General features: G+C 35.1%; 1 protein-coding gene and 1 long non-coding RNA gene across 2 annotated transcripts; one reads left to right on the forward strand and one right to left on the reverse strand.

Annotated features, from left to right (window-relative positions):
- Positions 1 to 1809: 1809 nt before the first annotated feature.
- On the reverse strand, positions 1810 to 22525 carry LOC128158488 (alpha-aminoadipic semialdehyde synthase, mitochondrial-like). Its single transcript, XM_052821353.1, has 22 exons — positions 22372 to 22525; positions 21296 to 21626; positions 20039 to 20215; positions 19637 to 19789; positions 18579 to 18725; positions 18222 to 18300; positions 17707 to 17834; positions 17156 to 17430; positions 16651 to 16762; positions 16253 to 16312; positions 14929 to 15002; positions 14597 to 14718; positions 14063 to 14186; positions 11148 to 11367; positions 7261 to 7337; positions 6794 to 6857; positions 5787 to 5954; positions 5495 to 5590; positions 4942 to 5057; positions 4359 to 4447; positions 3856 to 4032; positions 1810 to 3444 (listed from the first exon to the last, which is right to left on the reverse strand). The coding sequence occupies exons 2-22, from the start codon at positions 21521 to 21523 to the stop codon at positions 3329 to 3331; spliced, it is 2802 nt and encodes a 933-aa protein (XP_052677313.1). The 5' UTR covers positions 21524 to 21626; positions 22372 to 22525; the 3' UTR covers positions 1810 to 3328.
- Positions 12026 to 12950, forward strand: LOC128158491 (uncharacterized). The gene is made up of 3 exons (XR_008239989.1): positions 12026 to 12166; positions 12646 to 12715; positions 12816 to 12950. It is a non-coding gene; the product is annotated as an uncharacterized LOC128158491 (long non-coding RNA).
- Positions 22526 to 24519: the final 1994 nt, after the last annotated feature.

Consider the following 24519-nt stretch of genomic DNA (forward strand, 5'->3'; position numbering starts at 1 on the left):
CTGAAGCCTGTGGGTTTCTAAACCACCAACAACTAGACTGCTATACATCAATGATTACATAGAGACTCTACTGAAGCCTGTGGAATTCTAAACCACCAACAACTAGACTGCTATACATCAATGATTACATAGAGACTCTACTGAAGCCTGTGGGTTTCTAAACCACCAACAACTAGACTGCTATACATCAATGATTACATAGAGACTCTACTGAAGCCTGTGGGTTTCTAAACCACCAACAACTAGACTGCTATACACCAATGATTACATAGAGACTCTACAGAAGCCTGTGGTTTTCTAAACCACCAACAATTGGACAGCTATACGTCAATGATTACATAGAGACTCTACTGAAGCCTGTGGGTTTCTAAACCACCAACAATTGGACAGCTATACGTCAATGATTACATAGAGACTCTACTGAAGCCTGTGGGTTTCTAAACCACCAACAACTGGACAGCTAAACATCAATGATTACATAGTGAACATATAATATAATACTGAAGCCTGTGGATTTCTAAAACCAACAACAACTGGACAGCTAAACATCAATGATTAAATAGAGACTACTGAAACCTGTGGTTTTCTAAACCAACAACAACTAGACTGCTATACATCAATGATTACATAGAGACTCTACTGAAGCCTGTGGGTTTCTAAACCACCAACAACTAGACTGCTATACATCAATGATTACATAGAGACTCTACTGAAGCCTGTAGAATTCTAAACCACCAACAATTGGACAGCTAAACATCAATGATTACATAGAGACTCTACTGAAGCCTGTATGTTTCTAAACCACCAACAATTGGACAGCTATACGTCAATGATTACATAGAGACTCTACTGAAGCCTGTGGGTTTCTAAACCACCAACAATTGGACAGCTATACGTCAATGATTACATAGAGACTCTACTGAAGCCTGTGGGTTTCTAAACCACCAACAACTGGACAGCTAAACATCAATGATTACATAGTGAACGTATAATATAATACTGAAGCCTGTGGATTTCTAAAACCAACAACAACTGGACAGCTAAACATCAATGATTAAATAGAGACTACTGAAACCTGTGGTTTTCTAAACCACCAACAACTGGACAGCTAAACATCAATGATTACATAGAGACTCTACTTAAGCCTGTGGGTTTCTAAACCAACAACAACTGGACAGCTAAATAGCAATGATTACATATTAGAGACTCTACTGAAGCCTGTTCTTCAATGACCGAAAAAAAACACGACATATTTATCTATTGCCTTGCACATCTTTTATTAATAAATTCGCTGGAATACATTTTATCACAGTTTTTCATGCTTGTATAAATCTCACACTCCGACAGTAAGAAGGTCTAAAGCAGAATTTCCATAAGTTGTTTAAAGCGCTAAAAAGTGGAGATTGTGTACACAAGGTTTGCCCTATATGAATGGATATTGGTCCTCATATCTGAACTACTAGTAACTACCAGAAGTCATTGATATCATAATAAAATTAAAAATAGCTAGTGAACCATAGATTCATATAATTCACGAAATAATTGTTAGCCTGTGTCTAATAAAGTTGATATACAAATGAATTTTTTTTTTAGCAATTTAGTATCTTTTTTTGAAATTAAAAGAGAATAAATACATGTAAATGATAATATAGATCTCATTCTGAAAATTGTCAAATCTTAAGGTATAGAGTGAATAAAAAAACAAATACCCAGGGAAACCTTACATTTGTTTTCAAGTGCTTTTATACAAAAAAATATATACAAAAAAATATATCCCGTACAAGTACATATACTACCGGTATATTTATATTGCCTGAACATTAAAACTGCAGGCTTTCAATAGAGGAACAAAAGTTGTTGCAAGATCTATAAAAGTTAGGGCCTTGGTACATGTTGATTGTATGTACATTGTAGTGAAAGGTATCTTGTTTAACTCTCTAACATCCTGGAGTGTTTGTTGCATGGGAAAATCCATACATACCAATACATTCCTGTCCTTTGAGATTCAAAAAATAACTTTCTTGTATATATATCAAAACAATTAATACATAGATGATGTAAGACACTTCTGAGTATTTATGAATTAAATTGGATATTTGATCGTTTATAGATTTACAGGGAAAACAAACAACAAACTATAAAACATTGAATTATTCACTGTCCCAAAAATAGTCCTCTTATAATTATATTTCTTAAAAATATAGAGAAAGGGTTCTGATCAACAGATGCTAAAATCTTGAGTAAGGTATATCAACAACAATAGATAAGATTGTGCGACATGATAGGCACTTATCAGATTTAACAATTAATACTTATTTACAGCTACATATCAATATATAACACCATTCTTTATTATAGCAAAAACTAGTTTGAGTTCTAACCGGTGCTCAAATTTTCAAACTTATGTAAGATAAATGACATTAGTATAGTCAGAGTACATCAGTATGTGGCATTCATACAATGCATGATTTAGTTTGATGGCAAGTCAAGAAACCTTTACAAATTAGAATCATCAAGCACTTCATCTCATGTCAAAGTTCATACACTGTCTTTCCCAACAGTTACTTTAATTCTGAAAAATACACTTATTGAATACCTACTGTTTCCCTAACATGTTGTTGACCATAAATCATTTCAAATGTCAGTAAATGGTATGAGTATTTTAAGAATGATTACAATTTGGAATTTCAAGAACCTAAGGACTTGCTTTAGTTTCCTACAATCTCTTTGACCTTGATACTTTACAGAGGTCGTGGTACCGGTATTTTGTTAACTACAGTTAATGGAGGGAATCGGCTTATTGTATCATTATGTTAGTACATGTATCATCGTATCATCTCATTAATCATTGAAGCATTTTCTTTTGATTTGTCTAAAAAAAATTAGCTTGCCATGTAAAGAAAGACAAGCTGTTTGATTGTGTCTATCACTCAGTATAAACACCCACACATGACTGAACTAAATGTAAAAAAATGTACCATATCTATATCCAAATATTACATGTAGTTAGTCGATACTTCTGAAGTAAAAACACCACAAACAATTCAAAACTATAACATAAAAAAAAATCTTAAACATGAGACTACTAACTCCTCTACAAGTTTTTTACAAGTTGATTATAAAATTTCAACTTCACACATTATCCATATTCTTACAAAACACCAACTGTTGCCATAATTGCAACTAAATGATATCAATTTATTACAGTCTGTTTTTCACTCAACACTCAAAAGGCTGGTGTCCTTTGTTCTATGGAGATACACACACACCTTTGCTGGAACCACCACTATGATAAGGCACACTCCCCTGCGATCCACGCCTTGGGTTTTTACGAGGCCTTGATCTCGTCCACAGCGTGTAATCCCTCGCTGCGAAGACGGGACAGGATGGGCTGATAGATGTCCATGGTCAAAGGAGCTAGCACCCCTCTTCTCTGGATCTCACCTTGAATGAGGACAAAATAAATAAGATTAATGACCTTGACCTTCAATAAATTACCTTGGATAAAATCAGGATCCCTATACACCTGCAGGTTATGGACAACCTTTGTAGCAAAAAATTACTATGCACAGAAATTGTAAGTATAGACAGATCATCCCTATATAAACTGGTACTCCTGTATCTACAAATAATTTCAGACTACCAGTTTAAAATTATTTTGAAGGCTTCAACAGCAACTTAATTGAATTTGTGAATCCATATTGGATTTTTTAATAAACAGAAAGCTCTATGCCTCTGTTCAGAGGATTTTACTTACTCAAGACATTTATCAATCCATTTAGAGTATTAAAAGTTGCAGAGAATTTCATCCGCCCAAGAGAGCTGCAATTAATTGTCAGCAGCATGAAAGCTTACCATCCAGCACCATCTTGGTTGCTATGGCAGTAGGAAGTCCGACAGTCTTGGCCATGGCGGAGTAGCCATTTTCCTCCCCGTAGCAAACAAAGTTGATGACCCGTTTCTCCTGGGATTTATCTGGCCATGTGACCCCGACATTGTGGTGCATCACTATCATGTCCTTCTCCCCCGGAGCTGTAACACCCAGACATAAAAGGATGTATAAATAGACTAGTCAGACCCCACAGCCTTCATTGGTTGGCCTGCTTGAACTTGTATATAATTAGTTTTATCTCTAGAATAATCTTTTCACATTATCACTGATTTTTTTTTTCGTTCTATGAATATTAATGATTTTATTGCGAAAGTTTCAGAGGGAATACTAATGTGAGAGCAGCTTATTTAAAAAAATTAAAGAAAATGTCTCAAAGAATAACTCTTTAAATACCAGCTTTTAATACTATTTATTTATGCCTATTGTTTATGTTTATTTATGTCTATTATGCAATGAAACAACTTACCAAAAGCAAGTTTCTTGGATAGGTAGTTAGACAATGTGTCTAGCGCGCTTCCCTTCTTGTCCATTGGCACTTCCTCCAACAACCCTAAACTGTTTATAAACATAAACCCATTTTATTAAAACTCTTGTAAATAATGTATTTATTATATGAAAACTTGTCCCATTTAATGAAGAACATTGTAAAAAAACGTCCAGTGTCTCACTGTGTTTAAAAATTGTTCACTATCATTTTAACTAGACGATTCGGGATAGTCATGTGAAAGTTATAACCACGAGAAATTCATAAAGGTAAAATCTACTAAAATGTGAGGCTTGTAAAATTACTCAAAAAAAGTTATCACAAACCAAAGATTGATTAAGAGATGAATACATGTACAAATAGGTTTTTGAATTATATTTAACTGTAACTTGCACCATAAACAAACTAACTCTTTTAATTAATAGATTTTACATTGTAACCTGCTTCCTGTTCACTCAATGCTGTTATTACAAACACAGACTTCCTAATGGATGACTATTCACTCAAGAGTTGTAACATACAGACTAATCGCTCATCTGTTACACACACACACACAAGCACTTACTCTTCGATGGCCTTCAGCCTCCTCTCTGAGCGTCCTACTTTCTCAAACACTAGATCCTTCAGGCTGTCCTCAAACAAGTCAGGACTTTTGTCGAATAGTTCACACATGTATCCTTTCTGTTAACGAAAAAAAAACCAAAACATTACATTTAACATTGTTATTGATTATGATGTAAGTAATCTTAAATTTGTGCTATGGATTTAAGAGGGATGAACTGGTCGGCATAGAATTAGTACCCAGTATGTCACTTGATAGAGTGCTCTTCTGGCAGTTATTAATCAGAAAGGGGCTTTCCTCAGAAGTCAGTGCTCAGTAAAAACGTGAGTAAAAAAAACTGATTAGAAGAGATCCATCCATGTAGACACTAGTAACTCGGAGAGACTTGGTCCTAATTAAGAAGTCCACACCTGTGAGGAAAAATCGTCAGCAGAGACTGATCCAAGCAGACTCTAGGTTGGTAAGGGCTTACTCAGGTAGTCTGCAGTCAGACTTCCCTGGTCACCAATCAGTAGAGACTTAGACAGTCTTTGTTTAGTGAGTACAGTGTACTTACCCAGGTGGTCAATGGGCCGTTGGGATGCAGGCTTGCCACTTGCTCTGGGTTCAGTAACCCAAGCTGCATGATACCCTTCATGATGTGTGAGAACCCCTGCAAAAACAAATGGATAAAATAAAAGTCAGACATACAACATGGCTTCTCTACAGATTAATTATCAATTTTTACTTCATTTCTAATAAGTTAATTAAAGAGCCTTTCAGAAGGCCATTTCTAGAGGGTTTTTTCCTTGGATTTTTCTTTATACCACTTAATAACTTTATACATTGTATATTAGAGTTTTCGTTACCTTGTAGCGAATTGTTCCTCTGAGGACGGTTTTAGCTGACTGGATGCTGTACTCATCGATGTACATAGTTGAGTCGCGGTTGGGGAAGCCCTCAAAGTTAAACCCGGGCATGAAGTCCAGGTCCTGCACAGCGTCTAACAGTCCGCCATTACCGGGAATCTCCAACACCTATAGACAGCAAAACATGCTAAATACCCAAAACAGATATGCTGATTCAAACATGTAGATTTTAGATAGAGTACATGTATGTATGCAAAATCTTCATTTACTCTCTTAGAAAGGGTTTGCAAAAGAAAACACAAAGCTTGCAATATTTGAATTAAAGTGATACCTGATCACAATCATTCAAGATATAAATCAGTCTTAATGTATGAAACCGCTTTTGTGATAGGTTTATGTGTCTTTTGTAAGATTTCTCTCAATATAATTTAATACATTACAGAAAAACACTGTTACAGCAAACTTGTAATGATTAATTCATGCTTTAAGCGATTTAAATAAATTTCCTGATCTTAAAATTTAAACCTATTACACTATATCCAGATTTAACAAATTGTGTTTATAAATAAGGAATCAAAAATACTCATCCCTTGCAATTTGCTATAAGGCCTAAAAAAAAATTGTGTGTTTAGGGTAACACTGATGAAAAAATTAGGTTCGGTAGCTAGGTTTTTTAAAAAATTTTATCATATTTTTTTGCATGAATCCTAAGAATGTTTGTTTGTTTCATATTTAAAAACGTATTTTTATCGGAAATAAGATAAAATTCACAATCGGCTAAAATCAGACATCTGAAAAAGGTAGGATCGGGCCATTTTTGTAGGTTAGGTCGGGATACCCGAAACACACAACTTTTTTGTTTTAGACCTAACCTTGTTTTACTGTTACAGAGCTTTTTTTAAAAATAATTTAAAAACAGATGCCTAGACAGAAAGATGTACATGGAGACGCGTACATACAGACAGTTTGATGTACATAGAGACGTGTATTTAGACAGTTTGACTTACACAGTTGTCTTGAAGGTATTTAGCACCACTCAAACAATTCAGCAGAACTCCTCTTGGGGACCAGCTATCAATGAGAAACAGCAAAGTGTATATATTGTACATACAATTATTATAGTGAAAATTGGCGAATCAAAGTACTGAGAGTACTAGCAGTCAGAGAGCACAAATTCTGTTAGATTTACACTCATTCCTGAAGTGTTATGAAATGTTCGAAATTATGTATTGGGGGCTTGAATTGAAATAATATTCACAAAAAGATGTTAGTACAAAATTTCTTAAACACAAGTATAACAGGAATTGTAAAAGAAATTTGAAGAGGTATTGAATCTACTGAACTTGTTCATGGATAAAATCTTTTACCATCCAAAACAAACTTGCCGGAGAATTTACACTTCTTTTAACCTGTCAGAATTTCAAATGTCATCAAGAGTCTTGCAATCTGTTGGGTCTGAATTGTGGGTATTTACCTGAATTTGTATCTGATTGGTGAGTTGGAATGTTCAGGGGCAGGTAATCCACCACACCAAGACACAAAGGATGAGATCTAAAGATAAACAAGATTGATAGAGAAAAATGAACAAATTCCTCAAGGCTTAAAGTAATCAAAGTACTGAAGAACTGTCGGGAGTTGATTTTGTCGATGTTTATTTATTTTAAAATCAATGATATGTTATTTTGCATGACAAGTACATGTATAAATAGTTTCTAATTTGAATTACGCATATTTTTATAATATGAATTTTTGAAATTTTTCGACTAGAATGTCGAGAAACCTCCATATGAATCATAATAAATAATATTTAAAGATAAAATTAATTCAATCAAACTATGTGTCAGTGGTACAGACCCTGAAACGTACTACTACACCACACGCTCGCTGCACGCTCGCTACACGCTCGCTAAACGGTTCACACGAAACGCTGAACGGTTTACACGAAACGCTGCACGCTTTGCCCGAAACGCTAAACGATTTACACGAAACGCTGAACGGTTTACACGAAACGATTCTCGCACGAAACGATTTGCTCGCTTTTCACACGCTTTGGACACGCTTTTATCCTGATCGATTCGGGTCCTCTCGGATTTTACCCTTACTCTGTTAGTAGGAATTAATTTTAAGAAAACACGAAATAATTGAAATACTGATATTAGAAACATATATGTACATAAGTTTTGAATTGATTAATTAAATTAATTTGGTACTTATATTTAAAGCAAAAAATTATTTATTCACAGAACTAGTCAAAAATATTACTTCTATAAAAATATTTATTGCTCAAAAGAAATATCCATGATTCTTATTAGTCCCGTAAATAATAAAAATTCCAGAGAAAAAAGTTACCGTAACACAATATTCAATACCAAAAATAAAATCCGTATGATTACAAACTGAAATCGGTGTTTCAGTATTCGGCAGGATTTGTTTTTTCTTCTCACATTAATATTTTTCTTGGTTTCAGAGAATACGATGTAAAAATACTAACTGTAAATAAACCTGTAATTATTTACATTGATAATTTTGAAAGTTATGTAAAATAAAATTAGTCACATAAGTTAGAAAAATGCTATAAAACAACCAACTAATTTTTTTTACGTCGAATCATTCGCGTAAATAAATGTCCCGTACATAATATCACAGAGAAAAATCAATAGATTAAACAATAAAGAAAGTTGTCATTACTATTTTGGATTTCGGAAAGAACAAAAAATAAAAAATGATTTAGATTTTTGTCTCAATATTCGTATACATAACCGGCACCCAGCATAACGGCGTACAATATATCTATCATAAATTAATCTATTTGAATTAAGTACCATGCATATAGATTCCCATAATAATTAATTGCATGTGTACATTTTAGGAAAATTTCAGTGTGTAAATTACTTGTTGTTTTCCGGTATCAGTGTTTAAATAATTAAAATAATAACTTGTAGAAATATTTTTAATCGGGATTCAGAAGAATTTACTTCCCGCATTTCATAGAAATGAACAGTATATTTTCTTTCTATGTTTACATTTAATTTTGTTCAAATTGATGTTAAATAATCTATCATTGAAATTGTGTGCATCATCAAATACTGATTCCGACTACCTTGAAGTCATTAAATTCCTATTGGCTATTGACAAAAAAAGAGACGCGTAACCATCCAATGAAAACGAATACACAGAGTTTGATTGACAGGTTCAGCCAGGTGCAGGTCTTACCCGATGTCCGAGGTTATGTGTACTGGTTCTACACAGCCTAATAGTCTCAGTAACTAGTCTTCTTTCAATACGCGTACTTTTCTTTTGTTTGTTAAAAATTAATTCAAGTTTGTAAAAAGATAAGTATATTATTTCTTATAGATTTATTTCACGAGAATATCTCAAAGGAGTTTTGCCAATTAGTTTAAAGTAATGTTTAACACGAGCGCTATTTTGAAACAATTAAATTGTCAGAGAGTTCCGAATGAAATCTGATGAACGTTTCACACGGTTCTCGCACGCTTTGCTCGAAACGATTTACACGCTTTGCCCGAAACGCTGCACGCTTTGCCCGAAACGCTAAACGGTTTACACGAAACGCTTCACGATTCACACGAAACGCTAAACGGTTTACACGAAACGCTAAACGGTTTACACGAAACGTTTCTCGCACGAAAGTCGCACGCTTTTTTGGTGTAGTAGTACGTTTCAGGGTCTGTAGAAATATTTCTCGAAAATTGTATGGATCCAAGCAATATTGAACTCTAGTCTCGTTCAACCAAACGCTCGGCTGACACCGTAAATCTCCGACAAGGGTTTACGGAGACAGCCGAGCGTTGAGTTGAACGAGACTATGTTGAACTCTGGCGTAGGAATACATACGACTACAAAAAATATTTAAATTGTTCGTACCATTTAAAATCTGACTATTTTAAGGTATTTGTAAATAAGTTTCCTTGAAAAACAATGCTTTAGCATACATTACATCGAATTCATCAATTATTTTCAAGAACTAAGTCTTGTCAGGAGCAATGATTTGTGCTGAGGTCCAAACACTGTTTCACTTTCGGTTTGTCCGAGTGACTGCATAGGAGAGTTGATTAAAAATCAACTCCCAAAAATCTCCAATGTACAGAGTATAAATTACATATCATATGGCATTAACCACAAAAGTTTTTAACTCCTCTGTATACAGGTTATAAATACTCTAGGTTCTTAATTATCGAGGCCTAGTACAGAACGAGTACGCACGCTTTCGCGCAGCGATTCATTTGTATTGTGACGACATCTTTTTGCTTGGTTGACGCCATGGCGCGATAGTTTCAACTGCAGATTTTCAGCGAAATTTGTTAAAAATGGCTCGTTTAATGCGTAAAATTAATGTTATATTGTGAAATAAACATAACTGTCTCGATGTATAAGCTATATTTGGGCTCGGGTCGAAAACGTGAAGAGGGTTCAGCAGGCCTAACCCTCTGTCACGTTTTCTTAACCCGCCTAAATATAGCTTAATTCATATATTTCAAGACAGTAACCATGTAATTTATATTAATGACCCTTAATATGTGATGTTATATATTTTTTTATTACTTAAATATGTCTGAATGCTTTAATAATACTATAAAGATCACCCTTTCCGTGTTTGTCAAATAAAAAATAGCCATTATCTGACAAATCTGGGAAATTGGGCATACAAAAATCAACTTTGATAAGACCCTTGGAACAAACCAGGAGGTAAAAGGTTTTTTTTATTTGACCATTTGATGCCTTTTAGCAGTAACTTTAATATGTAGAACAGAAAAAGAAATCCCTAGGGAAGAAGTTTAAAAAAATGTGCAAAATTGATACATTTCAAGCGAAATCCCATAGGGTCCTATGTTAAAGATTAACAAACTTTGAGATGACCCCCTAAACAAACGGTGTGGTAAATGTCTTATTTTTTAATCTTAAAGTAATAATTATATCAGTAGAAATTCAGGTAAAAAATTTCATTAAAAAATCTAGGGCAGAACTAATTAGACCTGGCCTCGTTAAACGCAAGGAACTAATATCCGCGTGAAATGATGAAAAGCACATCTCGTGGATTTTAAAATAATGCTCTTTTTTTTTAAAGATAAATGTAAACTAAATGAAACTATGACAAAACATTTGGCACTAGCGTTTTATATTCTCGTGATTCAAAGCAAAGCGATGAAAACACAGAATTACGTACTCGTGCAAGATGAAGAATCTACAGTTACTTCTCCAGCGTGCTTTACGTCAGTCATTTTTTTTCACCAAGACATGCTTGATAATTAAATTACTACCTTTTACTATTTTATTACCTTTCCTTCTGCATGTTTCACTAATTTAAAAGTAAATAACTCTACTGTATCGCTTGTGAATTACCTTCCCACCTGCATGCTTGACCTCATCGAAGCACTCCATGGCCAGCATGTGGTCAATTCCTGGGTCGACACCCACCTCGTTCACGATGGTGACTCCGGCCTCTTTGGCTGCGGCGTCCAGCTCCCGCATAGCCGGTGAGATGTAGCTCGCGGTGACCATGTTCTTCTTGAACTTGATACAGAGCTTGGCCACGTCAGGGTGAAAGACATAGGGCAGGAGGCTGTAACACAGGCACTGGGTAATTGACAAGTGGTACACTTAGTCTAGTTCTTTAAGAACAGCAAGGATGATAATGTATCTACTGGAACATACTAGAATTGATATGGAATAAAAAGTAATTTTTAGGCCTAAAAAAATTAATAACTTGGTTCTCAGGCCCGCCCGCATGTCTTTTAACAATGCGCATTACCCATTTTTATCATCAAATGAATAAAATAAAAATTCTCTCGTGCGCAGATCGACTGAAAAAGAAAAATTCCGGAATTCGCCGACCGCATCCCGATCGTATTTTAGAATCACTAAAACTCAATCGGTAATCCTCGGCCGACTCCATTACGCTAAGGTAAAGTGTGCGACCTTGGAGTTCCGAGTAAACAGATAAGCATTGCAATGCAAATGGCGGTCAGATCAAAAGGTTTGTTTCAGTTTGACCACGATGGCATTAATTTCGGCCCAAATTCGGAAGGGATCAACTGTTTTGCTTCCCTGGCATATAGTTGGTGGGTTTTCCGAGGGATGTACTATGTTAGAACTCTTTCAATCCATAAAGAACGGCTCCATTGACCTCGGGACTTGGGTTTTCCCGGAAAAACTGCGAGATTTGCCGATAACAGTTTCTGTTGGAAAATCAAAGACTGACGCGTTTGACAATGTGATGGCAAATATGAATGTTGTCCAAACAGTATCGTTGTTTGGTCATTATGTGAGATTCAACCTTGTAGAAGATAAAGACCAAAAGAGAAGCACCGCTTGTGAAATGCCTTCGGAATCGGGAACGGAGGATTCTGGCGCTGAATCTGGTACGTACAGTACTATGTATTTAGTTAGTGTGAAAAATCATATTTTATATATATGCTTAATATTTCACGATATTTTGGGCATATTTTCACACCATTGTAGTTGGGTATTTTCCTGATTTTATGTGATGATTTGAGGCAGAAAAGAATATTCGTATTAAATTTTAGAAAAAATATAAAATTGAATAGCACCACTATTAAATATTCATTGAAATATTTGCACCACAAGAAAAAAAACTGATTTTAATAGCGAAAGTTATGAGTACATTCTCTGTAAATGTAATTTACAATGCCATATGTAAAGTTTTTAAAAATCCTTATTGACAGGTAAGGCCAAAAGGAATGCATTTGAAGTTCTGATATCTGGTGCTCGAAAGCTGTCTTTACCAGAACCATATGCAGCAGATGGAGATATCGTTAACAACAAGAGGGTGTTATCCTATTTCTTCACTATTCGTAAGTGTGGGAATCCAGAGTGTCAGATATGCCTTCCACTTCGCCTGCCTCCTGATGTCTTTTCCCAGCTACATGCATTTCCAGATCCAGTTCCAGGTATTAAATAGATTTAGTAATTTTCAGTAAAAATTGAATGTATTTAATTTATGAAAGTATTTGATTTGAAAAAGTGTCAATTTTACCATGTATTTCACAGGAGAGGATGGACATTAAAAGGGGTTTGAAGAAGTCTATGGTACAGATACCACAGAAGAGTATCGTCCTTCACTACAGCAAAAAGTGCCAGGGCTTGCTGCAAACAGTCATGGCATACCCTTTGCTCCTTCTGCTCAAACTGCAAGAACTGTTGGCAAAACTGTGAAGTGTATTGCATGTGATAAACCAAGAGTCATTTATTCTACTCACAAACTTACAACGCAAGACCAAATGATTCTGAAACGTGTTTTGGATCTTTATCAATATTCCTGTGGATGTGAGCTTCAAGAGCTCATGCCACAAGAGAGAGAAAGGGCTCCAAAGATTTCTGCCCTTCTTGATCGTGTATTTGTCAGAGCTAATCTACACTGCACAAGTCCAGTTGAAATTCCATATTTTAGTGCTGGCATATTTCCTTCAATTTGCTTTTACTGCTCAGATGAAGCAGTTGAGCAAATTGAAGGGGCATATCCCACTTGTGAAAGTTGTAGAGCAAACCATATTTTGCCATTCAAGAGAAAAAATGTAGAAAATGCTAGAGAGAAAAGAAAGAAAACTAGAAAGTAAATGTTTTCAATTTCAATGTCCAATGCACATATTGAAGCGCTGTTGTTAAAAGTTCGGATTTTGAAAATAAAATAAAAAAAAAAATCCCTCGTCATTTTTTTATTGGATAAAAAGAAAAAAAAAAAGCCTCCCTCCCTCATTTAATTTTGACAAAACTGGCCTGAGAACCAAGTATTTAATTTTTTTTGGCCTTACAGTTGTTGTTTTAATTCTGATAGAAGTTGTCTCTCTTATCACAGAGCTTTGCACCTTAATTTTTCCTTTAACTATCAAATTTCTAATTGAATGAATACGTAAAATTGTATCAATTACATTCAATTACTTTCAATATATTCAAATACATCTAATGAAAACATATTTTTTATTCATTCAATTACTTAATCTATTAGTTTTTTTTAAAGATTTCTCTTGCTTCAAATTTCGTTGTATAAGCAGTTTTGTTAAAAAGAAAAAAATTATTTTCTATTTCAAATACCCGGTAAGCCTTTTTAAAAATTGCCAACAATGAATCATGACAATGAAAAATTGCCAACAAGAAATCATGAGAACGAATGAAGGAATAATAGGATGGAAAATATGATATGGGGTTAAAAATTGATAATCATTCTGTAAGCTAGATTTAAGTACCGATAATTACCAACAGTTGAAGTGTTGTAATACTTATCAGACTGTTTCTCTAACCTGACAACGATGTCATGTTGAGGAATAAGTTTCTCAAGTTCATCGTAATTCCTCTGGACGTCTATCAGCGTTGTGTTGACATTTAATTTCCCTAGACTGTCCAACTCAGACTGGAGCTGTGACGCTGTAAATGATTGAGGACAAACAATAACCCTGCTGTTTTTTGTATGGTACTGTAGGCATTCACTTCGAGTTAAAACCTTAGATTTGAGGCCCAGAATTTACAATTACTGCTGTTTTTTGTACGGTGCTGTAGGCATTCACTTAAGTAAAATCCTTAGATTTGAGGCCCAGAATTTCAATATGTCAAGGTCAGAACACAAAACCAAGAACTAAGAAATTAAAAATAAATTTTTCATCATGTGTTCTGAAGTATAGAAACTTACTCTGTTTCTAACATTATAATCTTTAAAAAAACATTAAGATATTCGTGGAAACCTTTAAATTTTACTCAAGTCAGTTATCAGACTGAGTGTATGGTTGTCTGACCTGATCTTTTACACTGTCCTATTCTGGTGACCTTGACCTACTTACCCACAGTGACCTCTGTGTTTTTGCTCTTTGCGAGGTACTCAACCACAGGGAGGGACACGTATCCTGCCCCAAGGATCAGAACGCTCCTATTCTCGGGGTGTCGCTGGGCCTTCTGAGAAGAGCTAAGGAAAGATACAAAGTAGACCAATCATTTAAATAATTCGAGGATAGTCAAACAATTCATAAGTTGGGGGGGGGGGAAGGGGGAGGGTTTGGGTTTTATTTTTTTTTTTTTTTTTTTTGTGGGGGGGGGGGGGGGGGGGGTCCAATCAGTCATTTCCATCTCCTTCCAGTTTATCAGGTGATTATTTCTGCCGAATTCCCCTACTTGCCTGATATTCTTCCTTCTGAGTTCAGCAATGTATTCATGACTTGGAGTCAGTTGCCTGTTGGATGCAATCACTGCCTACAAATACAACGTTTTTACAATCAATGAAATAATCTTTTAAAATCTTTAGAGAAATGATAGCTAGCATATAAAATAATTATGCATACACAGAGTAATTTTTTGCCTAGTATATTTTTTTCTTGCCAATTTAAGAAAAAGATAAATCACCCTGTCTTATATTTGTCCTAACAAAGTTGTCACATGATTGTATATTTTTTTTAATCCATTATCAATTCACCCCATTTTAGAGTAAAGGAAAATTAAGAGCCTGAGGAAACATTTCCCTAAACACAGCACATGTATTCAAACTTATATTGCACTTAAAATATGGCAAACACAACCTTCTGTGAAATCATTTAAATTTGTGGGGGCAATTTTCATGGATTGTGGATAAAATCAGATACAACTGTAGCCTAATTCCTACAGCCATCGGAATATCAAGAGTGACCTTTCAATGCCCCGAAAAATAAGGGAATCTGTTTTCAAATTCTTCCTTAGTTTTTGGTTTGTTTCTTTATATATTAACAAAAGAAATGTTGACTGTGTTTTTGGGCATCATTGATTATATTACCCCCCCCCCCCCCTTGGGATAAATGTATTGCCCTCTGCTTCACGTCAGGCAGTACTTCGTCCATCGGGGCTAATAGAATCAATATTGCCCTCAACCCCTGTCAGTATTTGAATATTAAAATTAAAAGAGGCTTAAACAAGAGATAAACTGTGAAAATGGCAGCAAACTGGTTTTTTTTCTTTTGTGTGAACAGTTACTCACATGTATTTATAATCTATTTATAATCCATTTGTCTACCCTGATTTGAAAAACACTTCCTATGTAGAGAAATTGGGTAATCTACAGTATATGCAATATTTTGCCAAAAAATAACAGGTGATATTTTTCCTAAAAATTATCAAAAATCCAAATGCATATGCACATTGCTGATACATGGCCAACTGATCTGTAAAACAACAATTTCTTATTTTGAAAACTGTAGGAGGAGTTATCCATACAATAGGGGTGCCCTATATGCAATATCATGTCAAAAATGAAGTTCAACAGCTATTTTTTTCTCTCAAAATTTATCATTATAAACTGTTCCATATTTCTCAGAAACCAGTGCTATCTTTATTAAAATGCCAAACATAAAGTAGTTTAAATTGGTTGAATAATGAAGAAATCCAGGCATATTGGCTTCCAACATGGCAGACAATGGGAAATGGCCCAGCTGCTAAAACTGTGTCAATCAAAAACTCTCTAAACTCAAACTTACATTTTTGACCACTAATGGAACATCATAGTCCTCCCAAGGCAATTTAGCAGGGAACTTGAGCTGCAAAAAATTCAAAAATAAAATATAGGATTCTGTGTACCGGTAAGTGGAAGAAAACTGACTTTTCAGCCAACTTTGTCTCAAATCATCTCATTAAAAGGACAAGATAAAGAAACAATACATCAGACAGCTAACTCATGTGTCAAGCAACATTCTTTCTAGTAAGACCAATTTTTTTAAAAGAAATTAATCCATATTATATCGTATCTGATCTTAGACTATCATTTAAATGCTGCTACAGGTACTCCCAGTGTTTTAGAGTTGTTTTGCCTCAGCATTTGTATTTGATATCGTGTACAGATCAAATAGATCAAATACGTAAATTTTAAATAATATACCATGTCTGGAATGTATGGAAGCAGGAGGTTGCCAAAGAAATCTGTGGCCTCCTTAGGAATCTGTGCCGGCATGTTATCGATGGAGCATATGAGAGCTCCACTGCCCTGAAAACTGTAAATGTTGATGAAATTAAAGAGGGCCCCCAAAACAATGTCAGGTAACTGAGATACAACACCTTAAGAGGACACAATAATGAGAGTGGGACTTAAAGTCTTGAACATCACAAGAAATACCCAAACACCGCATCTTGACTGATCATCTTATTGCTTGTTGCATTCTACACACCAAAATTTAACAACCTGAGGATGCATTTATAGTATTACATTTTTACCACTGAGTAAAGCAAAATTTAACTACATTATCAAATCAGATTGTCAATTTTTCTATTAATTAAAAGAAGTCTGTTCCATCTAATATCTGTTCACCAATATTACATACATAAGAAAACAGCAAAATAACAACTAATTTATAAACACCAAAAGAAGTCTCGCTTTGCCTGCTGACCTTTCTGTTTCCATGTTCTGTTCTGCATCGTACAGACAGAATGGTTTATCGATGGTGGTGCACTCCTTCACAAATTCAATGGAGCCGCCTGGGTCCGCCGAGATGTCACAGATCGCCAGCAGGCGGTGGGGTAGGAGGGGACAGCCCGGGCTCGAGGGAAGCCAGGGGGCCTGGATGGGCCTCAGTAGGATCTTGGCGTCGGGAATGGTGATGAGACGGGGGGCGTTTGGGGCCCAGTAGATACCGTTAATGATGACCGAGGCATAGGGTGCTATCTGTGTACGATAGAGATGTGATAGACACGATTAATTACTGAGGAAATCTGTGGTAGACAATGGCAACATGACAAACACACAGAGTAATCAGTGAATTAAAAGGACAGGGTTGTAAATTTATGCTGGAAATTTTCGACCACAACTTCTAATGATTCTACAATGTAAACAAACTGTGTACTTTTTAAATCCAAACGCTAAAATTATTTTTGTTTCATTTGAGCACTTCAAAGTTATTTATACCTACATGTATCTAAGTTACATATGTCTAAAATGTACCTTCTGACTGAATGTAGAAGCGTATCTGTAAGGGTGCATCTCGAACTCCTCCGCATCAAATTTACCACCCTCCTTCCTGACATAATGATCGTCTCTCCGGGCCACACACACGTACAGCTTGTTGGTCGCTGAAAAATAGGCCAAGATAGAACAAAATTATCAACAATAGTCTTTACAAACAGAAAATGCTTGAAATTTAATTTTTGACTTTATATTAGATTTAGATAAAAAAAAAATTAAATAAAAAATAATTTTATTTTTTATTTTTTTAGTTTTTATTTCCTCTTTACATACTAGATAATCTCATATCATTTATTTATTGTAACTATTACAAATCTCAACAAGGAAAAAAAGGTAGATGTATTCATTATCTATATCAACTGGATTATCAACTATATTAGACAGAACAAATTAAATATAAGTTCTTATCCTTATTTCATCAAAGATATAACAAGATTATTGACAAGCCCCTAAAGCTTACCCTCGCCCCCATGTTTGGCTATTTTCTAGCTTACCCCCTTGTTTGGCTACTTTGGGCAGGCTCTCTGGTTCGATGTATTCATGGGGAAACTCCTGGAATACTTCCTGAGCACCCTAAAGAAATCACAAGTCAATGACATTATAAATAAATATACAAATTGTCAAACCATATTGTACAAATATACACTATGTCATTGGCATTTATATATTCTTAACAGAAAGCAAGACTTTTTTTTATTCAATTCTCATTATTTTTTAAATAAATATACTGTTTAAGCTATAATTTTACACAAGCTTGTGCAATTTGGTCTTATACATGCAGCGTAAATGGACTAGCAAATCAGATTTTCAAAATTAATACCTGTAGATACCTAGATTACTTTTGTGCTTACTTGTGACACATTTCCGGATCCTGTGAAGACAAAGACAAGCGGACCGATGGACTTTGGGAGCCGGTCAAGTGCGATCTCATAACCCGCGTCTCTCACCGCCTGTCTGGCCTGCTCCGTGTTACGGTAATTGTGACTCGGCCCTATGTGCTGTATCAATGACAAATCAATTACCTTTATTATTAAACTGTTAAATACAAGTTCAGGGCTTCTTACAATTAAAAATACTGGTTCACAATTATATTTCGTTTATACCCTCATGGTTTTTGAGATATACTTAGTTCGTGATAAAATCATCTTCTCAATGAGATACAGACCATAAACGAAACATTTAATGAGATGCACAAAGTTCAAGATGAAATTATCTCAAGATACAGACCAAGGAAGAATCATTTGATGAGATGCACAAAGTTAAAAATGAAATCATCTCAAGATACAGACCAAGGAAGAAACCATTGATGAGATGCACAAAGTTCTAAATGAAATCATCTAAAGATACAGACCATGGAAGAATCATTTGATGAGATGCACAAAGTTAAAAATGAAATCATCTCAAGATACAGACCATGGAAGAAACATTTGATGAGATGTACAAAGTTCTAAATGAAATCATCTTGAGATACAGTTCATGGAAGAAACCATTGATGAGATGCACAAAGTACTCAATGAAATAATCTCGAGATACTGACCAAGAAAGAAACATTTAATGAGATGCACAAAGTTCTAAATGAAATCATCTTGAGATACAGTTCATGGAAGAAACCATTGATGAGATGCACAAAGTACTCAATGAAATCATCTCGAGATACTGACCAAGAAAGAAACATTTAATGAGATGCACAAAGTTCTAAATGAAATCATCTTGAGATACAGTTCATGGAAGAAACCATTGATGAGATGCACAAAGTTCAAGATGAAATCATCTCAAGATACAGACCATGGAAGAAACCATTGATGAGATGCACAAAGTTCTAAATGAAATCATCTTGAGATACAGTTCATGGAAGAAACCATTGATGAGATGCACAAAGTACTCAATGAAATCATCTCGAGATACTGACCATGAAGGGTGTGTGGTGTCCCAGGGCCAGCAGTCTCAGTCCCAGGCCGTGGAGGATGTTTATCATCCCCGCCACCCCCGCGTATTTACCAAACGCCACTGTACGCTGCCCGCTTTCATCCACCATTCGCTCGTAGTCAATCAGCCGGATATTCTGAAAGTCAATCAAACAGCAGGTTATTGTTACTCAATAGTTCACAGTGATAATGAAATCATAGTGTAAAGATTTAATTAGAATTGAGACATCTTCGTGTTCAGATAGAACTTTACAAAAATATCAATTATTACCACTGACATCATTAATTGAAAATTATGTAATTAATTTACAAAAGAATCAAATGATTAAAAAGATAGACTAGAATTCTGATTCCCTCTGAGAAAAAGACTTGGAAGCCATTCATACCTTTTCTATAATGGCGTCCAACAGAGGCATATTGTCCTTCTGTGCCTTGATGGTGTGAGAAAAGAAGGCATAAGTCTTGTCGGGCAGAAGTAGATCAATGGGCACAGACTTAACCCCGATAATCAGCTCGGCCTCACTCAGGTCTTCCTCGATGACCGCCCCCACAGCTGAATACTCCTGTAAGAGATCACAAAATGTGTCAGTGTCTAGTAGAAAAAGACTGCCATTAGAATCTACTTTTTTAATTTCTTAGCTGTAAAATTTATTGTTCCTCTTTTTTTAATCTTGCAGAATTGAATCAAGTTCAGTTTGTTTCTCTTTTGAAATAAAACAATTTATTTACTTATCATAGAATCTTTTGAGCATCACATTATTCACATTTTGTTCACTTAATGTGAGTTGGTGCATTGAAATCTATGTTGAAAATAGTATTGAAAACATTTTCTATTAAAAGTTTAAAAGTGTTCTGTTAAACAATGACATATCTTTTTTCGTTTCATATATTAAACAAGACACGTCAATTTAAAGAGTAGTAGGAATAAGTACGCTAGTACTAAGGACTTGAAACACTCCGCTTGCCAGAGGTCCCTGGTTCAAGTCCAATCTGAAAAAACAGGGTGTTAGTGTGTCCAATTCACAAAACAATTTAATTAGCATAAGAATAGCAAAAATTAAGTATCTCTATGCATTCTTTTCATTAAATATAATAGCAATGTCCTTATATAAATATGTATTTGAATGAGAAAGAACAACTGTGGAATCATTTGAATTTGTGTTAACCAAATTTTAATTGATTTTGTTTTGTCATCTACCTCAATCAAATTAAACGGTGTATTTATTTATTTCAGATAAATCTTAAACCAATATAGATAGGAATTACCTAAAATACTTATAACAAAGTTGACTTTTCACTTGCTAAAGATTGTTTTCCCCTACCCACAAAATTGAATGATTCCACAAATAAAAGATGATATAAACGGTTCTCAATGGTTTATTGAGAATTGTGTTTTTTTCTGTTAATTTTCCATAGCAATAAGCAATGTGAATTCGATAACTTTTCTCATGCATGTCTAACATTTGAAAAGCTAGCAAAACACATGAAACTACTACTAACAGATTTTAAAAATACACTCAGTCACTCTGACTGTTACAGTCAGAACAATATCACCTACTAATTACACAATTGATGTCAAATAAGCCAATGGAATAGGATACATGTATGACATTAAAATAAAATCAACAACAACAGGCACCGACCTGCATGTTATAGGCTCTTCTATTGGACGGCTGGACAATGACCTTGACCCCACTCTTAACCAGCTTCCGGACGTGTCGAGGATTCAGGGGCGCCCTCCTCTCCCAAACGTTGATAGTCTCCCGTCGAATGGCCATGACCTTGGGCCCATCAGACAAGAAACGCTGGGCCACCTCATGGTGTGGAGAGAGGACCCGGGAACAAACCTGCTGTGTTGTTTTCCTCCACATCCTTGAAAGGTCAAGGATAATACCTTGGATGGAAATTGCCTTCTGTTAGTTCTTTGGTCTCTCTTTTTTTCTTTGCTCAAGGTTTTAGGTCTCAAATACAGTCCTACAAAATTATAAACCTGGATTGTGAAAGATGCATTAGGTGGCATTTACACAATCTAGCAGGTAAGCTTTGCAAAGATTAAATACAATGCAATATGATGCATATGATTTTGATTCCTCAACCCATCCTAACCTCTGCCAAAAAATATAAATGTTGGCCTATTTTCTCTTTATAAAAGCAACTCAATTGCTCTGTGCCAAATAAAGAGTGCAAGTTGTGTTTTAAATCTAGTGTGACAATCCTCTGTCATCCTTTCACTGTTAGTCTGTGTTTTCTCTTCTCCATGTAATATACAGACTGTACCGCCGCCCTTCCAATGCCTTTAAACGCCATATGAAAACTCCTAGTTTCGCATAAATAAAAAAAAACCATATATCACTTCTACTTTATTTTAAATTCATGTGCGGATGTCTTTTTTTTCTTTAGAGGTCTCTGTGACCCGATTTTATGAATACCTCCCGTGGTGAACCTCAACTTTCATGTTATTCAGTTTTAAAAGCTCAACCTACCGAGAAACTGGAACAATTTTCGTTTCAGTTCGATTGCTAAATATTGTTACTTTGTTCTGGAAAATTCTAAACTAATTCAAAATACGCATTTTTAAACGGATCGGCATTAACAAACAAAAACATTTTGGAGCACTGCCATCATAAATTTCTATGTCGAAGTACAAGTCATGGCTGAAACAAAATTTATATTCAACAAGGGTCCACAAAAGCAAAATGTTGTACAGAACAGTACTTACTCCTTCTAGCTCGGACAATGTGCGTTTTGATTTGTTTTCGTCTCTCTAGTGTAGGCTATCACCGATTGTCAGTTGTCTGCAGATATTATTGTAAACATGTCCGACACAACTCAGCCAATGAAATCGCAATTAGCAGCACACCCCCGTGTGTACAAGGTGAACGCTGAAGGACGTGTTTATTTTTAGACGAAAGGGGGGGGGGGGGGTGCGGTTCCACTGTATACTAAGTATATACTCTGTATAACCAGACCCCACGTTGCAAATAAATGTATAATATACATGTTAATTGTTAATTTCACTAAAGATTATATTATTAAAGTCATTTACATATAAAAGGGATGCAAAATAAAAACTGAAAAGAAGCATACATGTATGATCGAATGGTTTATATATGAGAGAGAGAGAGAGAGAGAGAGAGAGAGAGAGAGAGAGAGAGAGAGAGAGAGAGAGAGCTGTCGATCTAGGATTTTCCCCATTTTTTTTGGGGGGGGGAGGAGGTCGATCTGCCCCGCCCCCATTTTCCACCCCCCCCCCCCAGTTCTCTTCAGTAATCAAGGCACTGATTCCGAGTCGCTATACATATGTCTCTATTGGTCAGAAAGTAAATCTATGCACTTCGTTCTTTAAAAGTCCTCTTCTCTACGTATACTCATGGACATCTTGTAGACAAACCGAGTGCATGCTTTGAGTTAAATTATTACAGAAGCCTCAATTAATCGAAATAGTGAAATGGCGCCCTGGATCAGGTGTATTGGTTCATCATGTATTATAGTAGGGCATGACTTTATTGACCATTTAATGAATATGCATTATAATTCTTTAAAAATATTCTCTAGATCTACTACATGTACTATACTCTGTCCCAAGATATACCGGATTTACATTTTGCTTATAATAATTGCATGATAATTTATAAATACCTCAGGGTTCAAACGGTGTTCATTCAAAAGTATGAAAAATTTCCAAGATTTCTCAGTCGAAACGCCCCTGTTAGCTTATCAGGTTTCAAAACAATGCTTTAAAATGTGATGTCTACGGGGATTTTGTATTGCAGGAAGCCGGGATGATAACGTTTTAAAATTGCGCGATGTATTCCGAGTGTATTCCGAATGGAGAAAAGATGTAAACATTTCCCGTTATAAATCGCCGTAAGGAATCGTTTTTCGTTCCTGTGAACTTTTCCGAGTAAAAGATGTTTGAATTATCTTGGAAATTATCCCTTTTAACTATTTCAATTGCACTTCTTTCACACTGTTAGAAACTACAATGTATCATAAAGAAATCGCGAAATCCATGTCTCCTTGTTCATGGGTGTTGGTGGGGCTCTATATCTATCATGTAGGGAAAACATATGTTCGTACGTACATTTATTCTTTCGATTGTTTATTGCTATTCCTATATGATAATTCTGGGAAAAAAATTGAAAGATGTACATGTATACCTAATAGATTTAATACTTATACATGTAGCTATTGAATGTGTTATAAATATTTTTTAAAGGGGCATTGTCACGATTTTGGTCAAATTTTATTTTGCTGTTTTTATTATTTGCAATGCTTTAGGAATGCATTTCTAATGATCAAATGAAATTTGGGTGCCAGTCGTTGAGTTTTAAGCAAGATACAGGGCTTACAATTCTTCGTCATGTAAACAAGGCTCGTGCCCTGTTTTTGTTTACATATTAGGTTCAATATACCAGTAACAAATCTTTTTAAAGCTGGTTTGTCTATCTTATTATTCATTTTAAGTATAGATAAACAGTTCCTAATGATTAACACATTCATTTTAGGTCTAAAACTGGAATTTTCACTTCAACATTTAAAATGTAAACAAACGCTTTGTTTACATAGCGAAGAATTGTAAGCTCTGTAACTCGCTTATGACTCATCAAATGACACTCAAATTTTGGTTGCCTATTTAAAATGCCTTACTGAAGCATTGTAAACATCAAAATCGAAAAAATAATTTTTGACCAAAATCGTGACCATGCCCCTTTAACCCTGATAATTTTGTTTTAAAAATCACGTGATACATTTTACCTATAAACTTTATTTCCTTCGCTTATAAATGCTTTAATTACTGTGTATTCGCTGCGCCGCCTTGACGTCAAAATTCAATATACCGTCGTATTCAGATTTCTATATAGTG

The sequence above is a fragment of the Crassostrea angulata genome, chromosome 8 (genome assembly GCF_025612915.1).
Source record: "Crassostrea angulata isolate pt1a10 chromosome 8, ASM2561291v2, whole genome shotgun sequence".
Taxonomy (NCBI): domain Eukaryota; kingdom Metazoa; phylum Mollusca; class Bivalvia; order Ostreida; family Ostreidae; genus Magallana; species Magallana angulata.

Coding starts and splice junctions, on each gene's coding strand:
- LOC128158488 (XM_052821353.1), bottom strand. CDS start 21,523: ATGTGGAGGAAAACAACACAGCAGGTTTGTTCCCGGGTCCTCTCTCCA. Junction 15,003..16,252: donor TTCCATTAGTGGTCAAAAAT/GTAAGTTTGAGT, acceptor TTGTATTTGTAG/GCAGTGATTGCATCCAACAG. Junction 5,955..6,793: donor AATACCTTCAAGACAACTGT/GTAAGTCAAACT, acceptor TGCTGTCTATAG/GTGTTGGAGATTCCCGGTAA.